A 26,384-nucleotide genomic window follows, 5' to 3' on the forward strand; every position below is an offset into this window, starting at 1 on the left:
TACAGTCTATCTCCTTCTATCGCCTGCACTCTCCACCTTTTCTCCGCTGCGTCCCATCTGGCATCCTGGTAAGCCCTGATCGACTTTTTCACCCTCTCCTGATTCCTTCCTCTATCCCTGTCATGCGCTGCTCTAATCCACGCATGTAGTGCTTCGAACTGTGTTGGCCTTGGCATAGGTCGTAACCCTGCCATCACAGATTTCAACTGGTACAACACTGCTAGCCTGAATGAGCTACACCTCGGGAATGCTAATTCCCCTTCACCTTGTGTCATTTTATGCCAATTCTCAAGCCAAATTATCGTATGCAATCCCACATTCTGTGCCATATAATGTGCTGGGGTATCCTCAGGAGGAGCCTCTTCTCCCTCCCGAGTAACCACATGTTTGTCGCCCTTACACATTTCTCGAAAAACCTTAAAACACTTCATGATGGACAAAATTCGATCTCACACACTGTTTTTACCTCTGGGTGTCGAACCCTCCAATTACAGCGCGACTAGCACCAACCGGCCTATCACAGCGCGGCACTCTCTGACGTCACCTTCCTTCGTTCGCAGCAGTTCCCTTTCCTTACGCTTACGTCTCACGCCTGCATTCGTCCCATTCATACACTGAAATAACCGTTTGTCCAAAACAAGTTACTTCTCTGGCTGTCCGTCCACAGCCTCTGACTGTTCGTCCACAGTCTCTCGAAATTGTTGACCTCGGTTGGCAACTGACTGTCCCCGTCCGACCAGACAGATTGCCTCTGATAGGTCACAAGTACTCAACTTCACATACAGCAACCCACGAACAGCGTCGAGTTGTCATGCACTCACACATTCGCTCCCCCTATCTCGGTCCAGGTGATCGATGGTACCTCACGATCTCCTTTGGGTGGTCAACAAAATCTACCACGGGTGTCTTCTACACCACAATTCCCGGGCTGCGCGCTCTCATAGCCTGATCTCACAATCACTCAACATTCACTCCAACTCCGCAAGACATCACACAACAAATCAACACCGCAATCTACAACATCTCGTCCTATTCTTTTTTTTTTTTTTGAAACCGTTTATTACAGAATCCAAAAAATATACAAAGATGGGCCTACAACCTTCAGGCCGGCCGCTAGCAAGCAGAAGGAGCATGTGATACAGACAATAGCACGCATGCCGCGGCAGAGGGAAAGTCACAGGAGTTGGAAGAAGCGTTGGCAGCCACACCATCCGGACCCCACATAACGGTTTCTTTTTAATATAAATAACAACAAAAAACAAATCCACAAGGCAACCCACAATCGGAAACAGCAGCATGTGCTCCCCGAGGAGGGGGACCCCACTAGTCCATAGGAGTATCGAGGGGGGAAAAAGGTCAGGACGGGGACTAAGTATACTCATTGCCCAGAACCGGGAAGACAAACTGGCTAAGGAGACGGGGCCGGTGACGGATCGGGCAATAACGGCGGGGTACAGATTCCCCCACGGTAGGCGTTCCAGGGGCCCCATACTTTCACCCATGTCCCAGGCTTACCTCTCGCAACATACACCACCTTTTCCCGAAACATGCACCAATCCATGTTATCCTTCCACGCCGAGACAGTCGGCGACCTCTGGGAACCCCACAGTTGAGCAATGTCACGTTTGGCCACCATATATCCCAGAGTCACCCACCACGTCTGCGGCACCGAGTAGTCGGTTGGCTCCCACACATTCAGAAGACATCTCCTCGCCTCGGGCAGCAGCGGCACACGCGTAACTACCCGCAAAACCTCATGCACACCACGCCAGAATCGCGCCACATCCGGGCATTCCCACAAAATATGGAGAAAGGTCCCCAAAGAGCCACACCCACGCTTACACAACCCGTCCACAGCATAGCCCATACGCATCAGCCTCGGCCCCGTAACATAGACCCTATGGAGTATCTTGAGCTGGACGAAGCGAAGGCGGGCCGGTATGGCCACCTCTTTCGGGGAGGCCACCGCAGACACCCAGTCCTCGTCATCCAGCTCCAGTCCATCGGCAACCCATGCCTCACGAAGGCTAGTCAGCAGTCCCGAACGGTCATTGATAAGTTTTTTATAAATTAATGAAATCGTGCCATCCGGTACATGCCCATCCAGCACTCTATCTTCCAGCGGGGAGTACTCCGGGATGGAGGCGACGTCCGGAAAGACGGAGCACAACGCATGACGAATCTGCAGATATCGAAAATACTCCCTGTCCTGCAGCTGGAATTCTGTCTGCAGCACATCGAACGTCTTGAATCCCCCCCTCGTCCAGAGATCGCCCACCCTGCTGATGCCTATCATGTCCCACTTCTCAAAGCCCTTCGAGGTCCACAGGGAGCCCAGCCGCTCAGATGCGTATAGTGGCGTCGCCCGGGTCAAGCGGTCCCTCCACCCCATCGCCACGTTAGCCGCGTGCCACACTCGTACCATGACCCGCGTGGGGCCCGTCAGACGTGCGTCGAGCGAGCTAGAGTAAAGCGCCCGATTATAATCACCACCCGGCAGTAACATCTTATCCATTTCAAAGGCAGGGTTTAGAGCGGGCCCGTACAGGCCGTGATTGATCGCAGCCAGATGGGAGGCCCAATAATATCGCTTGATATCCGGGAAGGCGACCCCCCCGTCGTACCACGGGAGCGTCAGCTTCGCCAGGGCGATACGCGGTCTACCCTCCCAAAACAGTCGGCGCTGCAGACTCTCCACCTCGCGAAAGTAGCGCGCCGGGACGACGTCCATTGTGTTCTGTAAAGCATACAGGAAACGTGGCAGCGACATCATCTTAAACAATGCCGCCCGGCCGAGCGGCGAGAGTGGCAAGCGCCTCCAACGCGCGACGTCCTCCTTCAGGCGCTGGAGGGGGGGAAGCAAATTCTGACTATATCGGGCCTCCGCATCCAGGGTAATGAAGACACCCAGGTACCTAAATCCCCGCGGGGCGATCTGGATAGGACAACCCCGCGGAAGGATAGGATCCTCTCCAGAGAGAACATACACACACGATTTAGCCCAGTTGATGACAAGGCCGGAGTTGAGACCAAATGAGCGCAATACATCAACCAGTACTATCAGTGATTTACGTGGGGAAGCCAGGTACAAAAGAATATCATCAGCATATAGAGATACGCGGTCCTCATACTCAGGGGTCCAACGGAGACCACGGATAGAAGGATGCCACCGCAGCCACTCCGCCAGGGGCTCCAAGACAAGCGCGAAAAGGAGCGGTGATAACGGGCAGCCCTGCCGCGTGCCCCTGCCCAGCTCGAACGGAGCCGACACTCTACCGTTCACAACCACCTGTGCCAGCGGTCCCGAGTACAACAATTTTACCCAACCGATGAATCCTGGGCCAAACCCAAACTTCGCGAGTGTCGCCCAAATATATGGCCACTCAAGTGTGTCAAACGCCATAGTGGCGTCCAAGGACGCCAAAATGGCCGGCTCCCGTATGAACGGGACACGTGCGAGCACCCCATGCAAGCGCCGCAGGTTAAGCGCAGTGTTGCGATGAGGGATAAAGCCGGACTGATCCTGGTGAATCAAGTCGCACACCACGCCAACCAGCCGAGTAGCCAACACCTTGGCGAGAATTTTGGGCTCCGCATTCAACAGCGAGATAGGCCGATAGGATGTGACCCGGTCCCGCGGCCTCCCCTCCTTATGAATAACCACAATAGTAGCCAGACGCTGGTCTAGCGGGAGGGAACCCGCCGAGTGGACCGCGAGGAACATAGCACGGAGATGCGGCGCCAGCGTATCCGGTCGCAGCTTGTACAACTCGATGGGAAGACCATTAGGACCCATGGCCTTGCCGGAAGTGACCGAACGTATGGCGAGGGCAATTTCCTCAGATGTTGGGGCGGCGTCCAACGACACTCTGTCCTCCTCCGAAAGGGAAGGCAGCGCGATATCTCTGAACAGGGCATGGGAATCCTCTTCCGAGCGGGAGGACACCGGGGAATACACCCCACGGAAATATTCTGCAAAGCAGTCAACAATTTCTTCCGGTTCAGTGACACACACCCCATCCTGTTTCTCAATTGTTGGGACAACTCGACTCGCTCTCTCCTTTTTGTCCAGCCACGCAATCAATTTACCAGCCTTATCACCCACATCATACAGTCTCCCCTGTTGCTCTCTACTGAGGCCCCTGGCCGCCTCCGTGACGAGGGCCTTATAGGCCGCTTGCTTGAGTCGGAGGACATGTAATTTGTCATCCGTCACCCCACATTCTAGATCACCCTCCAACTCGGTTATCTCAGTTTCAATACGGGTCACCTCCTCCCGCTCGCGCCTCCGGGAATGGGAAATAAGGGACAGGGCCTCCCCCCGGAGTACCGTCTTGAACGCCTCCCACAGAGAGACCGCCGATGACACAGACCCCACATTATCGTCAAAGTATCGCTTAAGGGATTTAACCAACTCTGCGCGAATGGTGGGGTCACGCAGGTACCAAGGATTGATCGGGACCACCCTACCCTCTCCCCTCGGGAGAATATCAAAGTGCAACAAGAGCGGGGAGTGGTCCGAAATACCCCGCGCCAAATGGCGCACCTCCCCCATCCTCCCGGCATGCGCCGCCGGCACCAGGACATAATCTAGCCTTGAGAGACTACCATGGGCCCCAGAATGAAAGGTGTACTGTAGCTGCGTGGGATGTTTCAAACGCCAACAATCCACCAGCCCCAAGGTATCCAAGAGGCCAGACAACCACGCTTGGGCACGGGGGAGATCCCTAGGGGGGTGACGATCCTCCGTTCCGGAAACCACAGCGTTAAAATCCCCCCCAACCACTAGAATCCCCTCCGGAAGGCCAAGGAGGAGGCGTCCCAGATCCGCAAAGGTGGTCGTCTGCAACCCTGGCGGGAGATAGACAGACACAAAAACGACCACTCTGCCCTCCATTCTACCCACCAGAACCGTGTAACGTCCCCTGTCATCATGGAGCACCTCATCAATTTCCAACGGGAGCGAGTTCTTGACCATGATGCCCACACCCCTTGAACCAGACGTGAAGCCCGAATGGGCCACAAGGCGGTAGCCCCGTCGATTCATAGCACGAAAGGAGTTGCCAATGAGGTGTGTCTCCTGCAATCACTCGTCCCCCAGAGAGCACTTTAGAAATAGCACACCGATACTTTTGCCTTGTGGTGTAAACGAACAACACCCCACCCCAACCCAACCGCCCCAACAAAACTCCCCCCTCCCTGCACCCCTGCATGAGCCCAGACAGCCCCCCCAACTTGCAGTGTGCCTGTCGCCCCTATATAATGAAACTAGCTAGACCCCCTAGAGGAGGAAAGAGTACCCCTTCTAGACCCCGCACCACCTCCAAAGGAGGGAAAAACGAATACAGAAGAACGAAAAACCCTAAGCTTGGCCGAAAGTGGCATCATATCCGTCCAGAGTGAGGCCCAGTATCAACACCTCTGTCCCGGTCCAGTGGGCCGTCTCCTCCCGCCGCCCCCCCCCGCCATCCCGATCACGACCCCCAGACAGAGTATCCAGCCAGTCCCCGGCCACTTCAGGACGATCAAAAAAGTGCGTGCGACCATCCACCTCTATCTGCAGCCTGGCCGGGAAGAGCATGGCGTATTTTAAGTTCATGTCCCGAAGCCGCCGCTTGACGCCCAGGAAACTCAGTCTCTGCTTCTGGACCGCTTGGGTGAAGTCAGGATAAAAGTTCACCTCCATGTTCTCCAGCTTAATCGGCCCTTGCAGTCTGGAGGCTTGCAGAATCGCGTCTCTGTCCCGAAAGTTAAAAATACGGGCAATGAGAGGCCGCGGAGGGGCTCCGACCTTCGGCTTTCCCCCGGGAACTCTGTGAGCCCTCTCCACGGCAAAGAATTTACTCAGTCCCCGAGGCTGGAGATGGGTAGTGATCAGGTCCTCCACAAAGAGATCCGCCGCCGCCTCCTCCCGTCCCTCGGGTACTCCGATGATGCGGATGTTATTCCTCCGGGCCCGACTCTCGGAGTCCTCCAGGCACCGATCCATGAGCGCACTCGCCTGACGAAGTCGGTGCACCTCCGTTTGGAGGGCCGCCACCTCAGTCGTGAGGCCCGACGCGGTGTGGGCCAAAGAATCGACCCGGTCGTTGGTCTTGGAGAGATCAGCCCTCACCAGGTTGACATCAACTAGGACCGCGTCGATTTTATGGGCTAAGGTGTCAAACCGCTGGCCCAACGAGGCCTTCATCTCAGCAATGGCGCCCATGACGTCTTGCAGAGTCAGCTCTGTGGGCAAATCCGGGGCATCCGGGGGGCACTCAGGGGACTTGTGCGGTCCACCAGGAGATCCTTTCGGGAGGGTGTAGCGGTCCATGATGTTGGCCTGATGTGCGGCGCCACGCCGGGTCGACTTGGCCTTTAACCGATCGCCATCTTGTTTCGTGGCCATCGTCGCGGGTCTCACACCCTCACCAGCCACGCAGTAAAAGGCAAGCAATCAAGGCCACGGGCTCCGGGGGGTCACCCCAGGACGGCGGAGCGGGCCACAGCAGGCAGGCAGGCTGGGTCAGCCAGCGAGGCCACCCCAATACAAAGAGCGCCGCGATCCCACTTGCAAAGACGGCAAGGGGGCGCGAAAGTGAAAGTGAAAGTGCGGGGTACGCGACTCGCCAGGCCCAGCCCGCCGTTGTTGTTCACTTTGCCACCGGGTCGCCCCCAAACGCGAGTCCGGGGTCAGGAGCGAAGCAGGCCGCAAACTTCAATCGGTGCTCACTCCGGCACCCGAGGTCCGATTCGAAAACGGGAAACGGGTACCACCTCGGCTCAGGCTCACCGACACAGTCCCCTCAACCGATGCAGGATGAAGACAGGATAAACGTAGGAGGTCGCGGAGGTCCTCGGGAGCCTCGCACCTACGCGGCCATCTTGGTTGCGCACTAGGCTCCTCCTCCCACTAACATCACATCTCGTCCTATTCATACTCACTCCAAGGGCTGCTGCTTCCTGCCGCACTGCTACTCTCCGTCAATGTTCAACATCTGCCGTCGTCTGCTGCTCACCATCTGATGATTCACCATCACTTATCTTAATCTAATCGTCCCTCGCTATCGGAAGTAACCATCCGTCTCTGCTACCAAATGCTGGGGCCCAATTTTATTGTTTACCATTTATCTCCAAGAACCCACTCTGGCCGATTGAACCTTTTTACTTGCCCAATAGCGTGGAGGGAGCAAACACAATTATCAGAGAATACTTTCGGCAATTTGACATAATTAAGGACTCGAAACTCAAGGTCTAGTGTTCTCGGGATTTTATTATCAACATAAACATCTGCAGATAAAGGCACCTCAACACAAGGCACAACAGGTAAATAGGCACTAACACAAATGCTACCCTACGAAGAATCCGCATACGACTAAATACAAACAAAAGTACAAGCTCTAAAAGCATGAGGTAGATAACTACCAAGCCAATGTCGATATTAGGAATCATTAAACCCAAGCATCTCTGTCCCTACTCTATGCTAGATGACATCCCTACTTAGCGTTCCCTTGAGACCCAAGAAATCATGAAAAGGTTTCAGAAGTGAAACTCCCTAAGAAGTCTTCACTTAGTGAGAGTTTGATCTAAAGTATTCCTTCTAGCTCCTCGCCCACCTCTTCTCTCTGCTCTGGGCTACTCTGTTCTGCTCAACCCTCGGGGTGCTGTCCCTAATACGAAACCCCAAAACATAGAACACGCCCTCTGGCACACCTCCTCGACCAGGTCTTCTTCCAGTACTTTTCTGTCCTGCGCTGTCCATCTTCCATCGTCCATCAGCTTGGCCTTGAGTCCCAGACACCATCTGCCCGAGGAGTTGCGATTGGCACATTCCAATGCACTCCCATGTCTGGCTTTCTCCATAATTCAACTCTTAGACAAAGACCTTTTCTACTAACGAACCAACTGTCCTTGCACCTGCGGTGAGATCATGGGATGGAGAAATACTTCGCATCTTTTAACTTTTACAATTTACTGCAGCCTAAAACCTCTAACGGAATAAATCATTGCGGCCTACCGCATTCAGCTAACATAAGAAAATACCAGGCCTTTCCTCTGACGATATATGTGCATTCAGGCCTCTACCAGGTTAAACACGCTATTAAATCACATCCTAAGCCTTAGTACTTTTACTTTCACATACATCAATGGGCAACCTATACGAGTAAATTCTAATCATGTCCCACGTTTAACTAATACATTGCATTTGAACAAAACTAGTCATCAGGTATTTCACCGAATATATTCACAATGTAGTTTCACATTTCTAACACTTCTATGTTACGCTGATTCAAACTAATATGGATACTCAGGGTAGGTGGTGTTGGCCTACGTGTAAATTAAAGAATAGACCATCGTATATTACCTTTGTAAGCTTCTATGCCCCCTTGAATGATCGCCCTGCAACATATGATGAGATGTTCCAGTCCCTACTGATGGTGGGTGGGGATATTGTGATTGGAGGGGACTTCAATATTCTCATGAAACGAAACTTGGATTCCACTACCGGTGGGAAAAAGCAGTTGAAGCCTAAATCACTTCAGACAATTATGAATAATGTAGGGATCTTTGATCTTGTTGATCCATGGCGCTTTTTAAATCCTTATAAAAGAGAATATACCTGTTGGTCGGGAAGGCATAAGTCATTTTCTCGTATTGATTTTCTTTTGGTTTCTTCAAAATTTAAAATCCAGCATTATCGGATGTTACACAATGGCTTTTCCGCCCATGCGATGTTAGTGGCTGAATTTGTGCTGGAGGAAAGCACGAATACTCAGAAACGATGGATTTTTAATAAATCTTATCTTTCGGATGAAATATGGGTTATTTCTCTTAAAAAGGAGATTAAGGAGTATATTGAGCGAAACATGGGGACAGCCCCCATTCATGTCGTATGGGACTCATTAAAGGCATTTATACGGGGGGCAGTTATAGGAAGGGACGCAAAGGAATCAGTCATCTATAGGGATACAAAGAATCAATTGCAACAAAATATACAGGTTTTAGTAAATCAAATGTATCATAATCCATTTCCTAAGATACAGATTCAATTGAATGCCGCAAAACGGGAGTTGAATGCACATTATTTCGCTAGAAGTGAGGAAAGTTTTTGTAGACAAGCCCAAAAAATTTACGAGTATAGTAATTTTACGGGTACATTTTTGGCATGGCAGGTCAGAGAATGAGCTGCAGCTAATGTAATTCGATCTCTTATATCTCCAGTTAGTGGCGTGGATACTTTAGATCAGGGAGAGATTGGTTTAATTATGCTGTCCCATTATGAGAATATTTATACCTCATGCCACATTATGGATCAGGAGAGATTGAACAATTTCTTAGGTAAATATCGGCTCCCTACTCTCCCTCAACTGGACCAAGAAGTAATGGTGTCATCATTTTCGTTTGATGAATTGGAGTCTGTTGTTAAAAGCCTTCCTCACGGTAAGGCCTGTGGTCCAGATGGACTTCCCGCGGAATTTTTTGTTATGTTTTTCAGTTCTTTTTCTCCGCTCCTTCTTTTATTAGTAAATTCTATGCTCAATGGCGGCCCAATTCCTGCGTCTTTCTACGATGGAACGGTGGTTAGTTTCTTGAAAAAAGGGAAACTAGCCCAAGACCCCAACTCATATAGGCCCATAACACTACTCAACTCAGATTATAAAATTATTACAAAATTGCTTTCTATTCGTTTTAACCTTGCTGCTTCGCAATTGATTCATGCAGATCAGAACGGCTTTATTGCAGGCCGCCAGCTAATTACTAACACACACTATCTGATTGAGGCATTAGACTATTTTGAAACACGTAGGGTCCCGGCTTTGGTTCTCCTTTTAGATGCAGAAAAGGCTTTTGATTTGGTGGTTTGGGATACACTTTTTTCTATTTTACAGCATTTTGGTATTCCCTCTCAAATCATTACCCTAATTAGGAATTTATATCAGGGGGCAAAAGCTCATATTCTGGTTAACTCATTCATTGTAGGCTCGATTTCAGTGCAAAGAGGGACGAGGCAAGGATGTCCATTATCCCCCGTTCTTTTTGCTTTTTTTATCGAGCCTTTAGCAGTAGCAATTCGAAAAAGTAAGGCTATTCTTCCGCCAATTCCTTGTATGGACAAAATTAAATTATACGCAGACGATATTATGTTGCTGCTGAAACCTGAGATACATACGCAAATACAGGCTTTTTCGGGTTTTACAGAATTCGAAGCATTAGGGGGGTATCGAATTAATAAGAAAAAAACTGAAATTTTGATTTGTGGTAAGAATAATCCTGAATTGCATTTAGATATTCAGAGCTGTGTTAACAATAGACCCAAAAAGTATTTGGGCGTTCTTTTCTCACCTTTAGTACGTGATTTGTACACATTGAATTTCGAGCCTCTGATTCAAAAAGTTCGTAATATGCTTCTACGATGGAATCCACTACCCTTATCCATTTTGGGTCGGGTGGCTTTAATTAAAATGTCAGTACTCCCTTTATTTAATTTTCTGTTTTCTACTATTTCCTGTTCACTCCCAGGTTTCTTTTTTTCAAAAGTTGAATCTTTATTTTCAGCTTTTGTCTGGGCAAAAAAAAAACCTCGAATAGCTACTAGTACTTTATATGTAGATAAGGAACAAGGTGGTCTTGGTCTGCCAAATCTGAAGGACTACTATTATGCATACTTTTCACAGTATCTCTCAAGATTTAAACATTCAATACCTAGAGTTGTTTTGTTTATAAACTTTTTTTTCGACTTAATTTGTAAAGAGACCAAAATTCCCTCTCCTCTTTCGATACTTAAATCACCCAAATTAGTCAGATATAAGGTTCTGAGCTGGTTTTTTAAAAAACGTGACGTCATGCTGAAAAGGTACTCGCTTCCCTTTTTGAGCTTAATAACTCCCCTGAGTGATGCTGTCCTGGGATTCAGAATTAATATCGGGCCAGAAGTTATATATAACTGGGCCAGATTTGGGTTTACAACTTTATCGAACTTTGTGAAAGAAGGAGCATGGTTGACTATTGATGAGATGTCCACCTTAATTTGTGGGAACTTTCTTCTTATGGGTTCATATGGTTTATTGTATAAATCTTTGGTTCAATTCAATTTAGCACAAAATAGTCAACTATCACATTTAACAAATGACTTTTTCTGGTCCTCACTTTTCAAAAATCAAGGAAAATGGAGGAAAATCTTAGCACAAAGTAGGGAGGAGGATGTGAGCGCCAAAGCAATAAAAAAGTGGCAGAAGCAGGAAGGCATTAAAATAACTGAAAAGTTTTGGAATACTTTAAATAAATTTAATTTTACGGTTTTGAGAGGTGCCAATTGGCGACGAATGCTTTTCTTTAGTAAATGGCTCTTATATTACACTCCTGCAACTTTGGCTAAAATGTATAGCACTACGCCGCCTACTTGTTTCAGATGCACCCAATCGGACTTGGCTAACTGGTCCCATATAATGGCTTTATGCCCTAAAATTAAGATATTTTGGAAAGGAATGTTCTCTTTGTTTTCTCTTCATTTACATTTCTCGATTACTAGATATGAAAACCTAATTATATTTGGATTGGATTCAGAGTTAAAATTGGCCGATTCTATGGCGCAACTTTTGTATATTTTAACCGCAGTGGCTAGATCACTGATTCTCCAATACTGGAAGACAGAAATAGTTCCAACTGTTGATGAATGTTATCAAAAAATTAAGAAAGTTAGGAAATCTGAATTTATTTTTGCTCAAAGGACTGGGGCACTGCGTAAATTCACCAAAATCTGGGAATCTTATTTTGACTAAATCTACTTCCGGATTGTGGTAGATCATTATTATATTTGTTGCCATAATTTAAATCGTTGAATCCTTTCTATGTATGTCTGTGGGGGTCTCTTTTTCCTTGATTTTTTCTTTTGTTGTTGACGTACCATGTTTGGATCCAGCACATTATTTATGTATGATAAATTGTATTATTTGTCCTAATGGATTGCCAAGAACTCAATAAAAATCATTTAAAAAAAAAAAAAAAAAACATTGTGTACGATACATCTAAATATGCATTGATTATGTGCGGGTGCCAACTAACAGTGGATATAATGCACCCCTACAATTTTCAAACCTTTAGGCGCTACATCATGTCCATGTGACCTTTTCATACTGAAAGGAACTAAAGGAATGCAATAAACCATACCATTGCTGAATAGAAAACAATGGATAACCATCATTAAGCGTTACTCAGATGCCAATGGTGCCAATAATCCCATAATTTATCTAACTGAAACCTAACCTAACTGAAAGCACCGAAGGCACAAATCTTCGTCCTTTTATCACTCTATGTTTCGTAAGAAAGATTCCTTGGATATCTCACGATGAGCCCAGGTAAAGACTCCCTAGATCACTCATATTCATGGCTGAAGAAAGACTCCCTCGACCTCTTGTACAGAGACCTGAGGAAGATTCCATGGACTATTCACACACTGAGTAGTTGGAGAAAGAATCCCCAACATTGTCGCAATGATTCCACATAAAGATTCAATGGCCTTTCAAACACCGAGTCCAGAAAAAAATATCCTGGATCTCTCATGTACATCTGTAGTCCAGAGAAGAATTCCATCAATCTTGTACGCACTGAGTCCAGAGAAGGATTTCCTTGTCCCGTCACATGCTGAGTGTGTGAAGAAAGATTCCCTGGAGTCCGCGTAAAATGAGAATCTTTATTCTCTGGGCCTTTTGAATACTGGGTTCATAGAAAGATTCCAGAGACCTCTCGCACACTTGGGGGCAAATTTGCAAGAAAGTGATGCATCTGTAGAGATGCATTACTTTCCCTGCGCCAAAATGCAAATCCCTTGCGTCACAATGGATGCGCCGTATTTACAATACGGCGCACCATGGCGCAAGGATTGACAGATGCGTCAGAAATTCTGACGCATCTGTTGACGGAAAAGTCATGCATTGCTGGAGTCGTGTCGCAAGCACGACGCAACTCCAGCAATGCTCAGGGGCGCCCTATGCCTAACGTGCTGCATCACTCCTTACGCCTGCTTCAAGCAGGCGCAGGGTTTTGACGCAGCATGGACGTAAATGTGACTCAGTGAAATCTTGTAGATTTCACTGCGTCACTTTTACGGGGCTTCCTGCGACGGAACACCCACCCTGCATGCATTAAACCTGACACAGGTTTAATATGGTGCAGGGCTTCACAACGTGACGCATCTCCCTAGATGCGTCATGTTGTAATGGGCCGCAGCTTTTACGGTGCCGCTGCGTCACAAATGTGACGCAACGACGGTGCAAAAGTGACGCAAGGGGCTTGTAAATCTGCCCCATAGTCCGGAGAAAGATTTCATGGATTTCTCATGAATCGGGCCCATCGAAGGGTTCTGTGAACCTTGCACATACTGAGTTTTTGTATTAAGGGGGATAAGGTCAGAAGTCATTTGTAAAATGTAAATTGATACTTGTATAGCGCACTACTCACCCGCAAGGGTCTCAAGGCGCTTGTACGAATACCGCTGTGGAACCCATCCTGGCTTTCCCTGTGAGGCGTCCACTCCTGGGCACCCCCAAGGTGGAGGCCAGGCAACCTTAGCGTTCTGGGGGCCGTTGTGGAGATTAAGCAAGCTATTGCCCAGAGTTGCAGAGTGGGACTCCATGACTGGAATGGCACCGAGGCGAGAATTATCAGGTCCGTGGAATTTTTTGAGCCCAACACCCGCCGAGGCGGGGAATTGAACCCTGGTCCCGGGCTAGACCTCTGCATCAGGGTCTGCCGCTCTAATCATTGAGCCACACTTCTCCAATTAGCTAGGATATATGTTCTTTATTCCATGTTAGGTCCTGAGGTTACAGTCACAGCAAGTAGGTCTTATTAGGGCTCCATTCTCCCTCCAGCTGTAATCAACTACCAGGCTTCAACTTGCTCACAGACACCAACATTCCATGCATCCTCACATTCTCACAGCATTCCCACTCCACACTCTACAGCAGGCCCACTCTCCCCATGCAATCACAGACACAGAATGTCACTACAACATCACTTTTCCTTACACACAGGACAAATCAGACATACCACGTCACTACACCATTCTCTTTGCTTACACGTGGGAAAGATGTTAAACCAATGTAACAATGACCTAGTGACAACTAGGGGTGGGCGGAATTTGCGGAATCGCGTTACGCAAATCTCCGCGAAACGGTAAAAAATCTCCGCGAACACGCAGAAATTCCGCGAACACGCGGAATTGCTTGTTCGCGATACTTTTTCCCTGTTCGCGATCGCTGTTTGCATGCTCGGGGTGAAATATCTCGCGAACACGCATATTGAGAACGCGAACAAGCAAAAATTTCGCGAAGTCGCGGAACACAGATTTTTTGGGCAATTTCGCGTTCTCCGCGGATCGCGAAATTACCCAAATTCCGCAAATTCCGCGAACGGAACGGAATTTACCGCCCAGGCCTAGTGACAACAAGACAACTCACACACCTTCATCTTCCACAAGCGATGCGCACATGCCCATAAGGACAGTACATTCCATCACACTCTCTCTCACACACAAAAGCGCAGCTTAGCACTCCAACACTCCCAACACCCAGACACACCAGCTGACCAAACCAAACCAAACCAAACGACCAATTGCCAGATGGAAGAAGGCACCAAAATCTGCACTTAGCACGACGTACTCCGGAAGTCGTCCAAACATTAAACGTAACGTCTTCCAGATCCAGTGGGACAGCGTCTATTATGTGCAGGCTGAAACTTCTGAAAACACAACATCCTAACACCTATTAGGCTCCAGTACCTGCAGTCGCATAGACAAACAAGGCAATCACTAATGTACCCTGCCTCCAGCACCACACGCCTGTTAAAGCCTCCCAATTGTGTGGAAAGAATCCAGGTGCTTAAGCATGAAGTGAAGCAAAGAAGTGACCTAGAGAGTGAGCAAGAGAAGTACTTTTTGTATCTAGGTAACATTTCAGTGTAGTACGCTCCTCCTTTTTTTTTTTTATAGGAAACATTTTAAATCCTGGCTCATTTCCTCCCCTCTAGTTTCCTTCAATTTCATTTCATCACCTTACAGTTTCTTGCAGACATCAGATACCCTAGGGCATTCGTTGCCATTTATAAATGTTTATCAATATCAATTTTCACAACATGGCGACTGGTCCAGAGCAAATATTGATGGAACAAACCCAATAGAAGACAAAGACGCACTATACCTCACACTGCTGTGCTCTGCCTCGAGTCCCACACACCAGTCAGCACTTTTCAGTCAGGCACAGTTACGACTGGTCCCAGAGCTCCCTCAAGCATAAATTGTAGCTTCAGGCCACAAGACACTGGGTGCTTCGCTTCCTCGCATTTAGTCTTGCAACACGGTGGTACTGTTCCCCATTTATCACACCACATGTTATTCCTCAATGCAACTTTTCTTGACAGGGCACTACTCTGCCACACTTTTGCACAATAGTGGGTACTCTCTCATGCATCCTCATGGGACAGGGTACTGCTCTTCCCCCATTTCACAAGATCAGCAACCAAGATACTATTCTTCCCCAGTTGCACACCAAACCCCATGTGTGTTGGTAGCACCATACAACACTCCTTCAGGCAAGGTATTCTGCTTCCCTGTTTTGCATACTAGATTCCACACTATCAGGACGTGAATTCACAAACACATTTGGGAAAAACATACAATTTCCCCAGTTTTCTACCCAGACTCCACTTGTAATTCATGATGTACAACTTCACACCATGTATGTCCAGCTCTCCAAACTACTGTAATTGCCAATTAAACTGCAAAGGTAACAAGAGTGTCAACAAAAAAACACGACATTAAAAATCATCCCTCTCCCTTTATCATAAAAGTTCCTGTACACACGTTAACTTGATAAATATTCAAAAACCTTAAGAAAGACACTTTAGATCAGTGTTTCTAATATTGAAGTTCCTTTCATCAAACTGTACTAAACACAAAAATAAACCAACACGCATTTTAGAAGCATAACATAGTAGTATATAATAATAGTGCTGTTATCCTCCATACTCAGAGCTCATACTGAGCTTGACACACGCATGAATAATTGCAGGACGTTCTTTTCATCCACCTCCACGTTGAAAGTAATTGTTCCACATTCCTCCCTTATGTATTTGGAAGTCCCTCATCCATGTCCATGACCTTGCTGAAGCACTCTGCTTCTTATCACTCCCTCTACTCATCTCGTGACAAAATTGGAAAGGCCGCTACTAGCGGATATTACACATGATGCCAAGTTCTCAATATCTCTGATGGCAATTCCTCACTACCTTCAAAAGTGCAGCCTGTGTTGGCATGCGCCGATTTTCCCTTTCACGCACTGACTGACATTTCATTGGGAGACCCAGCCCCTTGCTCCAGGAGCTTGGTTGACTCTTACTCAGGACTTCAGATGATTGCGCACTGGCCCCAAAGATCCCCCTGCGCTCAGCACCTTTAATTATGTGTTGTAAGTATGCAATACTTATGTTAACATCTCACTGTGACACACACTTGGTGCTGCTTCTTACTGTCTCATATTAGGGACCCTGGATACCCCTCGGGGTGATTAGTGTGCTCTACAAATACTGATTGATTGATGATGTGGACTGTTCATTGAGAGTCGTCACCGCAGTTTTCATGTGACTCAGCTGCCTTCTTGTCCACTCCACCTAGACCTTGCCCACCCTCCTCACTGGGCTCCTCCTGCCCAGCAGCCAGGCTGACTCCACTTGCTGTTGAATCGGAGGGTTGGCCACCCCAAACTTTCTTTCCCTGGTCCCAGGGCCTCGTCCCAACAACCAACGGCTGTCAGAGCCCTGCTGCATCTCTAGGCAGGTTCGTATAACACTTCATAGCCAAAATTTTTAGTAGGAGATCAGGGCCTTCATGCAAGGGATGGGAGCCACTAGGAGTTATCTTCTTTATTTCATGTTTGGCCCTTATTCTACAGAAACAACAGGTATGTCATGTCAGGCATCCATGTTACATTCTTCTGTGTCTATTTCCTAATCCACACCACACCAGCATTCTATCATATCATTCATTTGCAGCATTCCAGACACCAGCTCAGACATACAGGGAATGGGAACACACAGGATACTACATGAGTGCAGTGGAATATTCACTGAATCCCTCACTTTCCAAGTACAGAGATGGATTTCCTCATCCTTTCACATACTGAGTTCCTGGAGAAAATCTCCCTCCCTCAATTCCCTGCTTCCCTCACCGAGTGACTGGAGAAAGATTCCCCAGACTTCTCACATACCAGGTACACTGAAAGACATTTTCGACCTTTTATATACTGAGTCATAAAAAACATTCCCTGAAGGTTTGCGTACTAACTGGCTTGAGAAAGATTACTTGGACACTTGCATACCAAGTCCAGAGAAAGATTCCCTGAATCTCTTGTATACTGAGTTCCTAAGCCTTTCACACAAAAAGTGTCTGGAAAAACATTCCCTAGAACTCTCGCATACTGAGTGCCTAGAAAAATATTCCCTGAACCTCTCACATATGGATTTCAGAGAAGGATTACTTGAACACATATATAGGCAATTTATAGCAGAAGTTTCTGAACGTCTCACATAAAAAGTATCTGGAAAAAGATTCCATGACCTATCTGAGTGTCTGTAGAGAGGATTCCTGGATCTGTCACAGATTAAGTACAGAGAAAGCATCCCTAGACCTCTCACATTCTGAGTGTGTTCAGAAAGATTCCGTAAACCTCTCACATATCGAGTCCAGAGAAAGATCCTTACACCTGTCACATACTAAGTGGTTAAGGAAAAGATCATCTGTGTCACATGCATGCTGATTGATTTGAAAGTCACGCACACACACTAACAGAGGCACACACATTCTCTCTCTCCATGTTTTGAAAGCCCAGAGCCGCTGCTGGCACCTCTTTCACTTTCCCCAGCTCCCGAGGTTAATTCCAATAGGCAAATGAGGGCTTCAAAGAGAAAGAAAGAGAGAGGTGGAAGTGAAAAGATTGGAAAGAGAGCAGAGAATGAGACAGAATGGATGGATGGCAGGAGAGAATCAGAGTAAGAAAAGGAAGGGAGTGGGCAGAGCATTTTTGTCAGGACTGCTTTTGGTTCCCCTGTCCGGCTGTGCTACACAGTGGGCAAACCCATTTCACGTAAGGGAATCTTTCTCAGAAAGTTTGTGATGCGTATTTCAAGAGGGATCTTCCTTTATAGGCTTTAGCATGAGAGCTGGGGTAAATAATGGACCCCCTGCAAAGAAGCACAAAACTATCTTAGGGAGTCCGTGTGCCAAATCATAGGATTTGGCAAGATTGAGTTTATTTAACTGCAAATTCCAGTGTGGTGTTAGTTAAGTTAACATAAACACCGCGGACTGAGGTGAACGTCCCTAGTTACAAAGCACCAGCTTTCACACACGCACACAGAACCTTGGTAGCTCTGCCTCGACCCTGCAATGCAGCCTAGTGTGCTATTCCAGAACTGGGACACACAGATGGGACTGCCGATGCACAGCCATCATGCCCAGAACCAGAAACCTACACACAGTTCTGCTGATGAGAATTTGTGCCGGTGCTTTCCGGTGCTTAGCACCGGCACCTAATTATCAGGGCCGGGTCTACACACGCTGGTGCACGTAATTGATTTATAGTAATTTACTTGCTTCGCTATCGCTATGGGACTTGGCAGTGGCACAGTGTTACTGTTGAACTCAAGTGTTCAACAACTACATCTCGTCCGGAGACACTGTCTGCCAGTACGACTTACTTCACTTCTTTAAGTTCTCAATGATCAGATTCTTTCTGATCTCACTGGCTGCTCGAATGTTGATGCAGAGCAGTGTCACTGCCGGCCCAGTGGGCGGGACACTGAGTTGGGCAGGGCTGGATTTTGGTTCTCTGTGTGGGTTGGGGCTCTGCGCAGCAGCGCGAGCAGATTGTTTTCAGATTGTGGAGTGCGCACGCATTCACCTCATTGCCAGTGTTGCCAGATTGGGCTATTTCCCGCACAATTGGGCGACATTTTTCCCAATTGTGCGGGAAAAACCCATACCTGGCAGGGGGCTACTTTTTGGGGTGAATTAAGGCCAGTGAGCGCAAAATAATGGCTGTGGCGGCGCCTACCACGACGAGTCCATGGCGTGCGCCTATCACAGTGGCGCGTCTGTGTTGGTGGTCCATGGCGTGGTGAATGAGTGCGCAGCGCACGCTGACTTGATTGGAGGAGGACCCCCTGACTGGCCAGCCTGTGCGCACTGACATGACCCTCACCCTACCCGTAAGCAATGAGCATCAACGACACACACACGAGTTGTCCCTCCCCCCAAATTCACACGCTGCACGTCACATGTAATTGTAAGTGCAAGCGCACCTGCTGCATGCGCAGCGTAGCACACCCACCACCTAACTTAGTAGTGGTGTGTTGCTGGCCGTTCTTTAATAATTGTTTATCCTCTTCTAGGTAGAATTTGCACCATTTTCTTTCTAACATTTGCATGTTTTTAAAAAACGTTTAACAGTTTAAAAGTGCTGGAGCCCTTTGATGGGTTTCGCTATTTTTGATGGGTATTTCCTTATCTAGTGTCTCTAAGATCTTATTGTATATGGAGTCATAGTTCTCATCTACTGTCTTCAAGGTATCAAAACATATTACCAGGTTGAAAACATTCCCTTGTTTTGGTACGGTTTCTGCCAAGCTCTGCGTCTTCTTGCCTTGGCAAAGTCCCCATTCTGGGTATGGAGGTCTTTTCCCTTTAAATGAAAAGCCACCAATGCATGGTCAGTTTCAACACAAGGGAGTAATAGCCTCAACCAAAATTAGATCTTCTGGTGCAAAAATCAGATCTACTGTATGTCCTCCCTGATGTGTTGGCCCTTGAACTAGTTGTTGCAGCCCGAATACTTCATAGGATCCTTGAAATTCTCTAAAAGATTGTGACGATTCCCCCTCCGCACACATATTTAAGTCCCCCCACAATGAAGAAGTTTGAATGTGTAAGGGCCATGTGTGAAACAAGCTCTATGATTGTAGTTAAAAGCCCACCAAGCCTGGTGGGTGGTAACATAAGATTCAAGAGAATATACAACTTGATCCTTCTTTTACCATAAAGGTAATTAATTGTGGCCGTACCAGTTCATCTAGGTATAACATGGCAATATTTCAACTTTCTTTGAAAATTACTGCCACTCACCCCCCCTTTCCTGGCCTCCCATCATCTATGTAGAACTTTATAGCCCAGAGCACAAGCCCAACCAAAATCTATAGCGGAGTCTCGCGAGGCCCATGTTTCTGTCGAAAATAGTGCATCCCGTTCATTAGTTTCTAACATCATATTGCTTTCCCGGGAGTGTTTTATCAGCAATCTTGCATTGATCAACCCACATATAAGTTATGAAAGGTGAAACAAGGTAGACCTTTGCATATGAAGTACAGGAGCTGTTCCCATCAGCTGCTGGCCAGATGCCAGTATCCAAACCCCTAGGCATTCTAGATGACATAGCCTCATTCCATAAGCATGGTTACCTTCACTACGCAGATTTAAACAAACATAAGCTTCTAAAATGCCACACACCCACCTTCCTTAATAACTTTAACCACAACACAACTTATAATACAAATATATATATATATATACATGGGAAAAGATAAATGCGAAAAAGGTTTCATGTTGCATGTTTCTTAATATGTAAAGAGTAGATCTATCTTAAATACTCCCCTACATAAGCAGGTGGGATAGCTCTCCTTCCAGACCTTCTAAGAGATAACTCTGGGGCACCAGAGTCCACTGAACCTTTGCAGATTCCATCATTGCTGCACCCTGGGCACCATTATATAGTTTTCCTCGACAAACTTTCATCCAGGGCCACAGACTGAAAACAACGCACATCTTCTGAGCTAAGCTTTGAGCCCCGGCACTTATTGTTTTACAAATAAAGCACTGTTTCCTGCAGTATTTGGCAATAGTTGAAGTTGCCAAATGAGGATGAACGCTGCAGACTACAGCAAGAAGATTCCATTCCACAACTTATTGTGTATATGTAGTCTTGTATAGGCTCTCAACATTTCCCCACCCAATAACAGTGCTCCAGTTAAGAATCTTTAGTAAAATCTTATTATGGTACCACCGATGGAGTCTTGTGCTTTTGTAAACCTGAAGTGTACTTGCCTGTGTAACCAATTCATGCATGGAGTGTGTATCCAAATTGCAAATCTGCCTTACAACCCTTAACGTGGCGCTATATTTATGGAACTGCACCGTCTTTTCAGTTTTTTAAACAAAAGTTTGTGGGGATATTTGGCGCTGCACACACGCGCAGTCTGGTTCCTGGTGCACATAGCCATGGCTGCAGCGCATGGAGACCCTACACTGCCGCACACAGAGGAAAACAATTAGAGGGAACATTGCCAGTAACTTAAGAAAATAAAACAGTACAGATTTTTTGAAGAAGTTAAATTAGTGAAGTAGCGTAGCCGCCATGCCCAGTACTGGCCATGCCAATCCATGCCACCATGAGCATGAATATGCCACCGCCCGTGCAGTGGGTGGCATGCGTGAACCGCCCATGCCAAACCAACCAACGCTGCTTTTTGTTTGGGAGCGAGGCGAGTGTGCCTCATCCATCAGACAAAACACAGACCCTGACATTGAACAAACTCCTGTGTGAAGTGAGAACGTGGGATTTAATCTTATACGGGGGTGCCCGGTGCAGCCAGGTCAGGACAAGATGCCTGTAGGCAGCTGCATTTCTCTGGGTTGCTTGCTTCATGTGACTGACTGCCTGGAATCAAAGCGCCCTTCAAGGTCACAAGAAGTAACTTTTCTCATAACAGAAGAGAGAACATTGTGTGTTGTTTATTTTAAAATGAAATTAAGCAAACTTAGTAACCTTTTGCGAAGGGAGGCATAATGTGCAGCGTGGTGGTGGCGTGACAGTCGCAGCAGGTCACGTCACCCAGTCACCGTGTGGTAGTGCAGTAGCATGAATGGAATGATGAGCAGTACTGATGATGAGATGCACTGACCGGCGGCTGATTAGTACCAGCCGCCGCCGGCCATACAGAGGCACACTGACTGTAGTACACACAGGTTTTTTACTGAAAACGTGCACCGAGAGAGACTGCTGCTACTGATGATAGCTGGCCAAGCTCGGGGTCCATACAGCCTGCTGCTGCGAATATTGGTACACGAGATGAGGGTCATGGTCATCTGCATGATCAAAACCTTACTATGAGGAAGGCAGGCTCCCTTGCTGAAATTCATCTGACCTTTCACAGTGCCAGTTGAGGATGTGGGTGTAGCTAATAGAGGAAGTGGGTGGAGCCAGTGGGAGAAGTGGGTGGAGCCAAAGAAAAGTAGGTGTGGCCTCCGACAGATTTGAGCAAATGCACTTCAAATTTGACAAATTAAGCACTGGATGAGCCTCGATGCTGTCAGCAACACTGACGGTGTGTCAGTACTAAACAAGCTATGCAAAACCAATAGGTCTCATGTTTGACATTAATATGCAGCATTAGCAAGATACTGTGCAGCAGGGCTAAACTAAAACAGAAAAAAAATAAGCCAAAAAAGTGGGATGACGTGGCTGCAAAGGCTGTGTTACTTTGGAGATGTCATGACGCATGTGCACCTACTAAATAATGAAGCTGACATGTTTTTTAGGTCGAGCCTACCAAACAGCACAAGCTGCAAAATACCTATTATTAGCATACTGAGAACTTACAGGTGACTCCAGCCCACCTATTGCTTATTATTCGTTGGCTTTATTGTTACTCAAATTTGCTTTCTTCTTCATCAATGTCTTTCCTTGTCCGAGCTCATTTATCTTGTGTTTGTTCCTCCAGTTGAGCGCAGCCTCTTTCTCATCTCTCTGACTGACTGGTTTCTATCCTCCCACTGCTCTGCTCACCTTTAGGGAACCTTTTTTTCTTTTTTGATGAGGACTCAGTGAGAGTGCAGTGTTTTCCAGCTGTCTCCCTCGTGTGCTTCACCTTTCATCACCAAGTACCCCTCCACCCTGCGTTTGCATCTTTACCCCTGACACTAGTGCCTACCGAGAGTCACCCTCATACACGAGAATCATGCCATTGCCAAGAGAATACATCATGTGTGGCAGTCCAGTTTTGTCCCACATTGGTGATTTGTTTAATTTGAAAAATCTGGTACTGGATGTTACCTGTCTGGGAAATATTTAACAATAGTACCTTATGTTTCAGAGGTGTGCCCTGCTTAGTGCTGTGCCTCAATGTGTCTTAGTCTCCTAGCTGTGCGAGTGGCCACATTAGTTGGCACAGTTGCCCCTGGAGCATTATGTCACGCAGAAGATGAGAGATTCTACTCATCCCTGTTTTGATGAATAATTCTAAGATGACACACACTTTCTGGCATCAGGTGAGCATGAGTGTGAGGCAGCATAACGGATTGATAGTTGGCGTCTAGAAGCTGGGTGTAGATGGGCTTCGGAAAAGATGGATGCTCCAGTGGCACTCTGCTGCCCACAGCCTTTCCCCTGCAAGCCCTCCGGTGAACATCTCCTCATCCTGCACTCATAATGCACATATGATACACGTGGACCCCGTCTTTAACCCATGAAGGGCATCTTTAGTATCCTGCTCTGAGACGTGTACTGTACTCCTGACCGTCTATTAGAGCAACAGCATTGTGGGAAATAAAGTAATTTATTGTGCATCAAACTCCCTTACCAATGCGGAATCAGATGAAATGGAGCAAAATGTCACTCCAAATGAATGACTGACACACCAACCACCGAATGGCGAATTTGTGACCTGATATAAAATGGGAATGGCACTTCCAATTGAGCAATGAATGAAGGATTGGTGCATTGCTCCATTCTAGGTACGCAAATGTAAGGGCTTTTCTAAGCATGAATGACACTTCAACAAACCAGTGGCTGAAGGGGGCTGACCCAAAGAGAGTAGTGATTGATTCAATAGGCTAGGATGCTGTCTCTAGCCTGGACCTACAAATAAAAAAGTCGCACAACTAATTCAAATAAAAAGGGTTTTCTGAAACTATGCAGTAACAGTTTCTGTTGTTGTTTTGGATCACCCGACAGTCCCTCCTGCACCTAACTGAGTCCTCTCGGGACCATGACCACCGTTCAGTGCTCCATTGCTCTCAAGCTCAGTTTGTGCTCTAAAAATACCAACACATACATGGATACACATACGACAGGCATGGGAGACCTGTTTTCGTGCTGGTTGTGGGTGTGCATGACAGCAGTCCATAGATGACTGCACAGTTGTGGGCCATTTGACTGTACATCTGTTGTGGTATCCTAGCTCACTGAGTTAATCGCTGATTCACTGCTAGCATCAGCTGAGAAAGCCGTCACAAGGGGAGGGCTAGCTAGGGCTCTTTGCAATGTCAGCCAAAGATAAAGAAGGGTCCATTTCAGCTCAACACATGGGGCCCCCCATGACTATATCTGGGTCACAATAGAATGGCAGATGGGTGCTACACATATGCTATTAAAATAAAATAACAATGAAACAAACAAATAGTGTCACTAAGTCATAAAGTACTAGCACAGTGTGAGCAACCCTTGTGGGGAACAAAGCATAATATGAATGGCATGGAATGGCCTGTGGCTGTCATTGGCTCTTTGCTGTAGTCCACCTACTAAATAGGTCTCCTTACTCGACTGACAACATCTATCTGCATACTTAAAAGCAGGCCTGACTGCTTCCTTCCTGATGCAGCTAAGGCTGCAAAACCCCTTGGTTACATCAGATACTGTTAAACCTTTCGTGACCATACTTGTTGCTTAATTATGGGTTGCGAGTTGCTACTTGAATAGAAACCAATAAGGGCCTCGTACATTTTTTGGCCTCCTTCCACAAAAGCTTCTACCATGCCTAAGCTGAGAGTTGCAGGTCACAAAGTTTGAATCCTTGGAACTCCAATGCTGTCTCCCATCCCTTCTAGGTTGGTGAATTGAGTACCATCACATTTGGTGACTGTAAGACCTTTTGTGCTCAGAGCTCAGAAATGGCAGAGATGTTATCGAAAGTAAATATGAAAACACATTATTATTAAATTTTTCCCAATACGCTTCTTGGTGTCACTTATGTATGTGCATAACCTTATTCTGATTCTGTAACTTTTGTTTTGTAGGTGCAAAAGCTGCTGTTTCGTACTTGAATGGCGCTATTGGTGGAAGCTCTGTCTTCTATAAGCTACTTGATGACAAAGAGGACGATGATGAGCTAAAGAAGAATTGAGGCTTCATCCTGAGAAAATAGAGGAAACCACAGGCTTTGTTCTCATTAAGAAGACTCATTTCTGAGAATGAGTTGAATTTATCAGTCCCCCTCCTCTATTATTATGAGAACTGGCCATTGACTGTAATGAAGTGTGTATTTACTATTCTGACTCCACACACACATTGATTGCAGGGAAGGTTATAAAACGGACCGAGGCAAATATAACTTCATTTTTAGTTTTTTGATACATTCACTGGAAGGAACCTAAACACACTACCGGGACAAGTCCTCCTAATGCACCAGTCCTCACAAAGATAGTGTTTGTCTTGTTCTGTCAGGGTTTGCCCACGCTATGAGGACCGATCCGGTCTTCACAACGTGGGTTATACATATATGCACACACATTCACACACACGTGTTGCTTTGGAGATGATATGACACATGTGCACCTACACAATAATGAAGCTGCCATTTTTTTAGGTCATGCCTGCCAAACAGCACAATCTGTCTTGTTGTAAAATACCTATTATTGGCATACTGAAAACTTACAGGGGAATCCATTGCACCTCTTGCTTATTATTGGTGTGCTTTATTGTCACTCAAATTTGCTTTCTTCTTCATCAATGCCTTTCCTTTTTTTTGTTGTCCTCATTTAACAAAAATATGCTCCGAAATCAAGAAGAGGTTTCTCTGACTCTTTCAGGCTTTCAAAGGCAAATTGTTACCGGCCTGGTCACACTCCCAGGGGAGAGGGGGATACCATGTATCTCCAGAGCCGCTCCTTCTACTACCTGAATTGGTCCCAAACCTTAATCTTGAAATCTTGATAGATCACTGTTTCTCTCTTTTTAGAGTGGAGAGACAATACCATCCTGGGACTCTATCCAAGGCATATTTTTAATCATTCGACCCAAAAATCAAAAATATAAAAAATATATCTATATCTATATAAATAATAACAAATAACACCATAACCTTTTTATCCTCCACTCATCAAGTTCTAAAAGACATAGTGGAGGAGCAGAGCTTATTTCATAAGACACTATATATGACTCGAGCCTAACTGCACCCACTTATCCCAAATTTCCCAATATTTTGTTTTTCCAGTGGATTTGCCGGATTGATCTAAGGAGGATATCCTCTGAATGCAGTGAATCCATTCTTCTTCTGTGGGTGGGCATGGCAAAATCCATTTA

The 26,384-nt window shown here is 46.7% G+C and overlaps 1 protein-coding gene across 1 annotated transcript in view; it reads left to right on the forward strand.

Annotated features, from left to right (window-relative positions):
* Nucleotides 1-26,100, forward strand: part of LOC146857201 (uncharacterized) — a 215,697-nt gene extending 189,597 nt beyond the window's left edge. Inside the window, exon 6 of the mRNA XM_085647684.1 lies at nucleotides 25,100-26,100. Within this exon, the coding sequence (XP_085503810.1) occupies nucleotides 25,100-25,206 (107 nt within the window). The 3' untranslated portion in view covers nucleotides 25,207-26,100. The remainder of the gene's footprint in view (nucleotides 1-25,099) is intronic.
* The last annotated feature ends 284 nt before the right edge of the window (nucleotides 26,101-26,384 follow it).

Source organism: Triturus cristatus, chromosome 3_2 (assembly GCF_964204655.1).
Source record: "Triturus cristatus chromosome 3_2, aTriCri1.1, whole genome shotgun sequence".
NCBI lineage: Eukaryota > Metazoa > Chordata > Amphibia > Caudata > Salamandridae > Triturus > Triturus cristatus.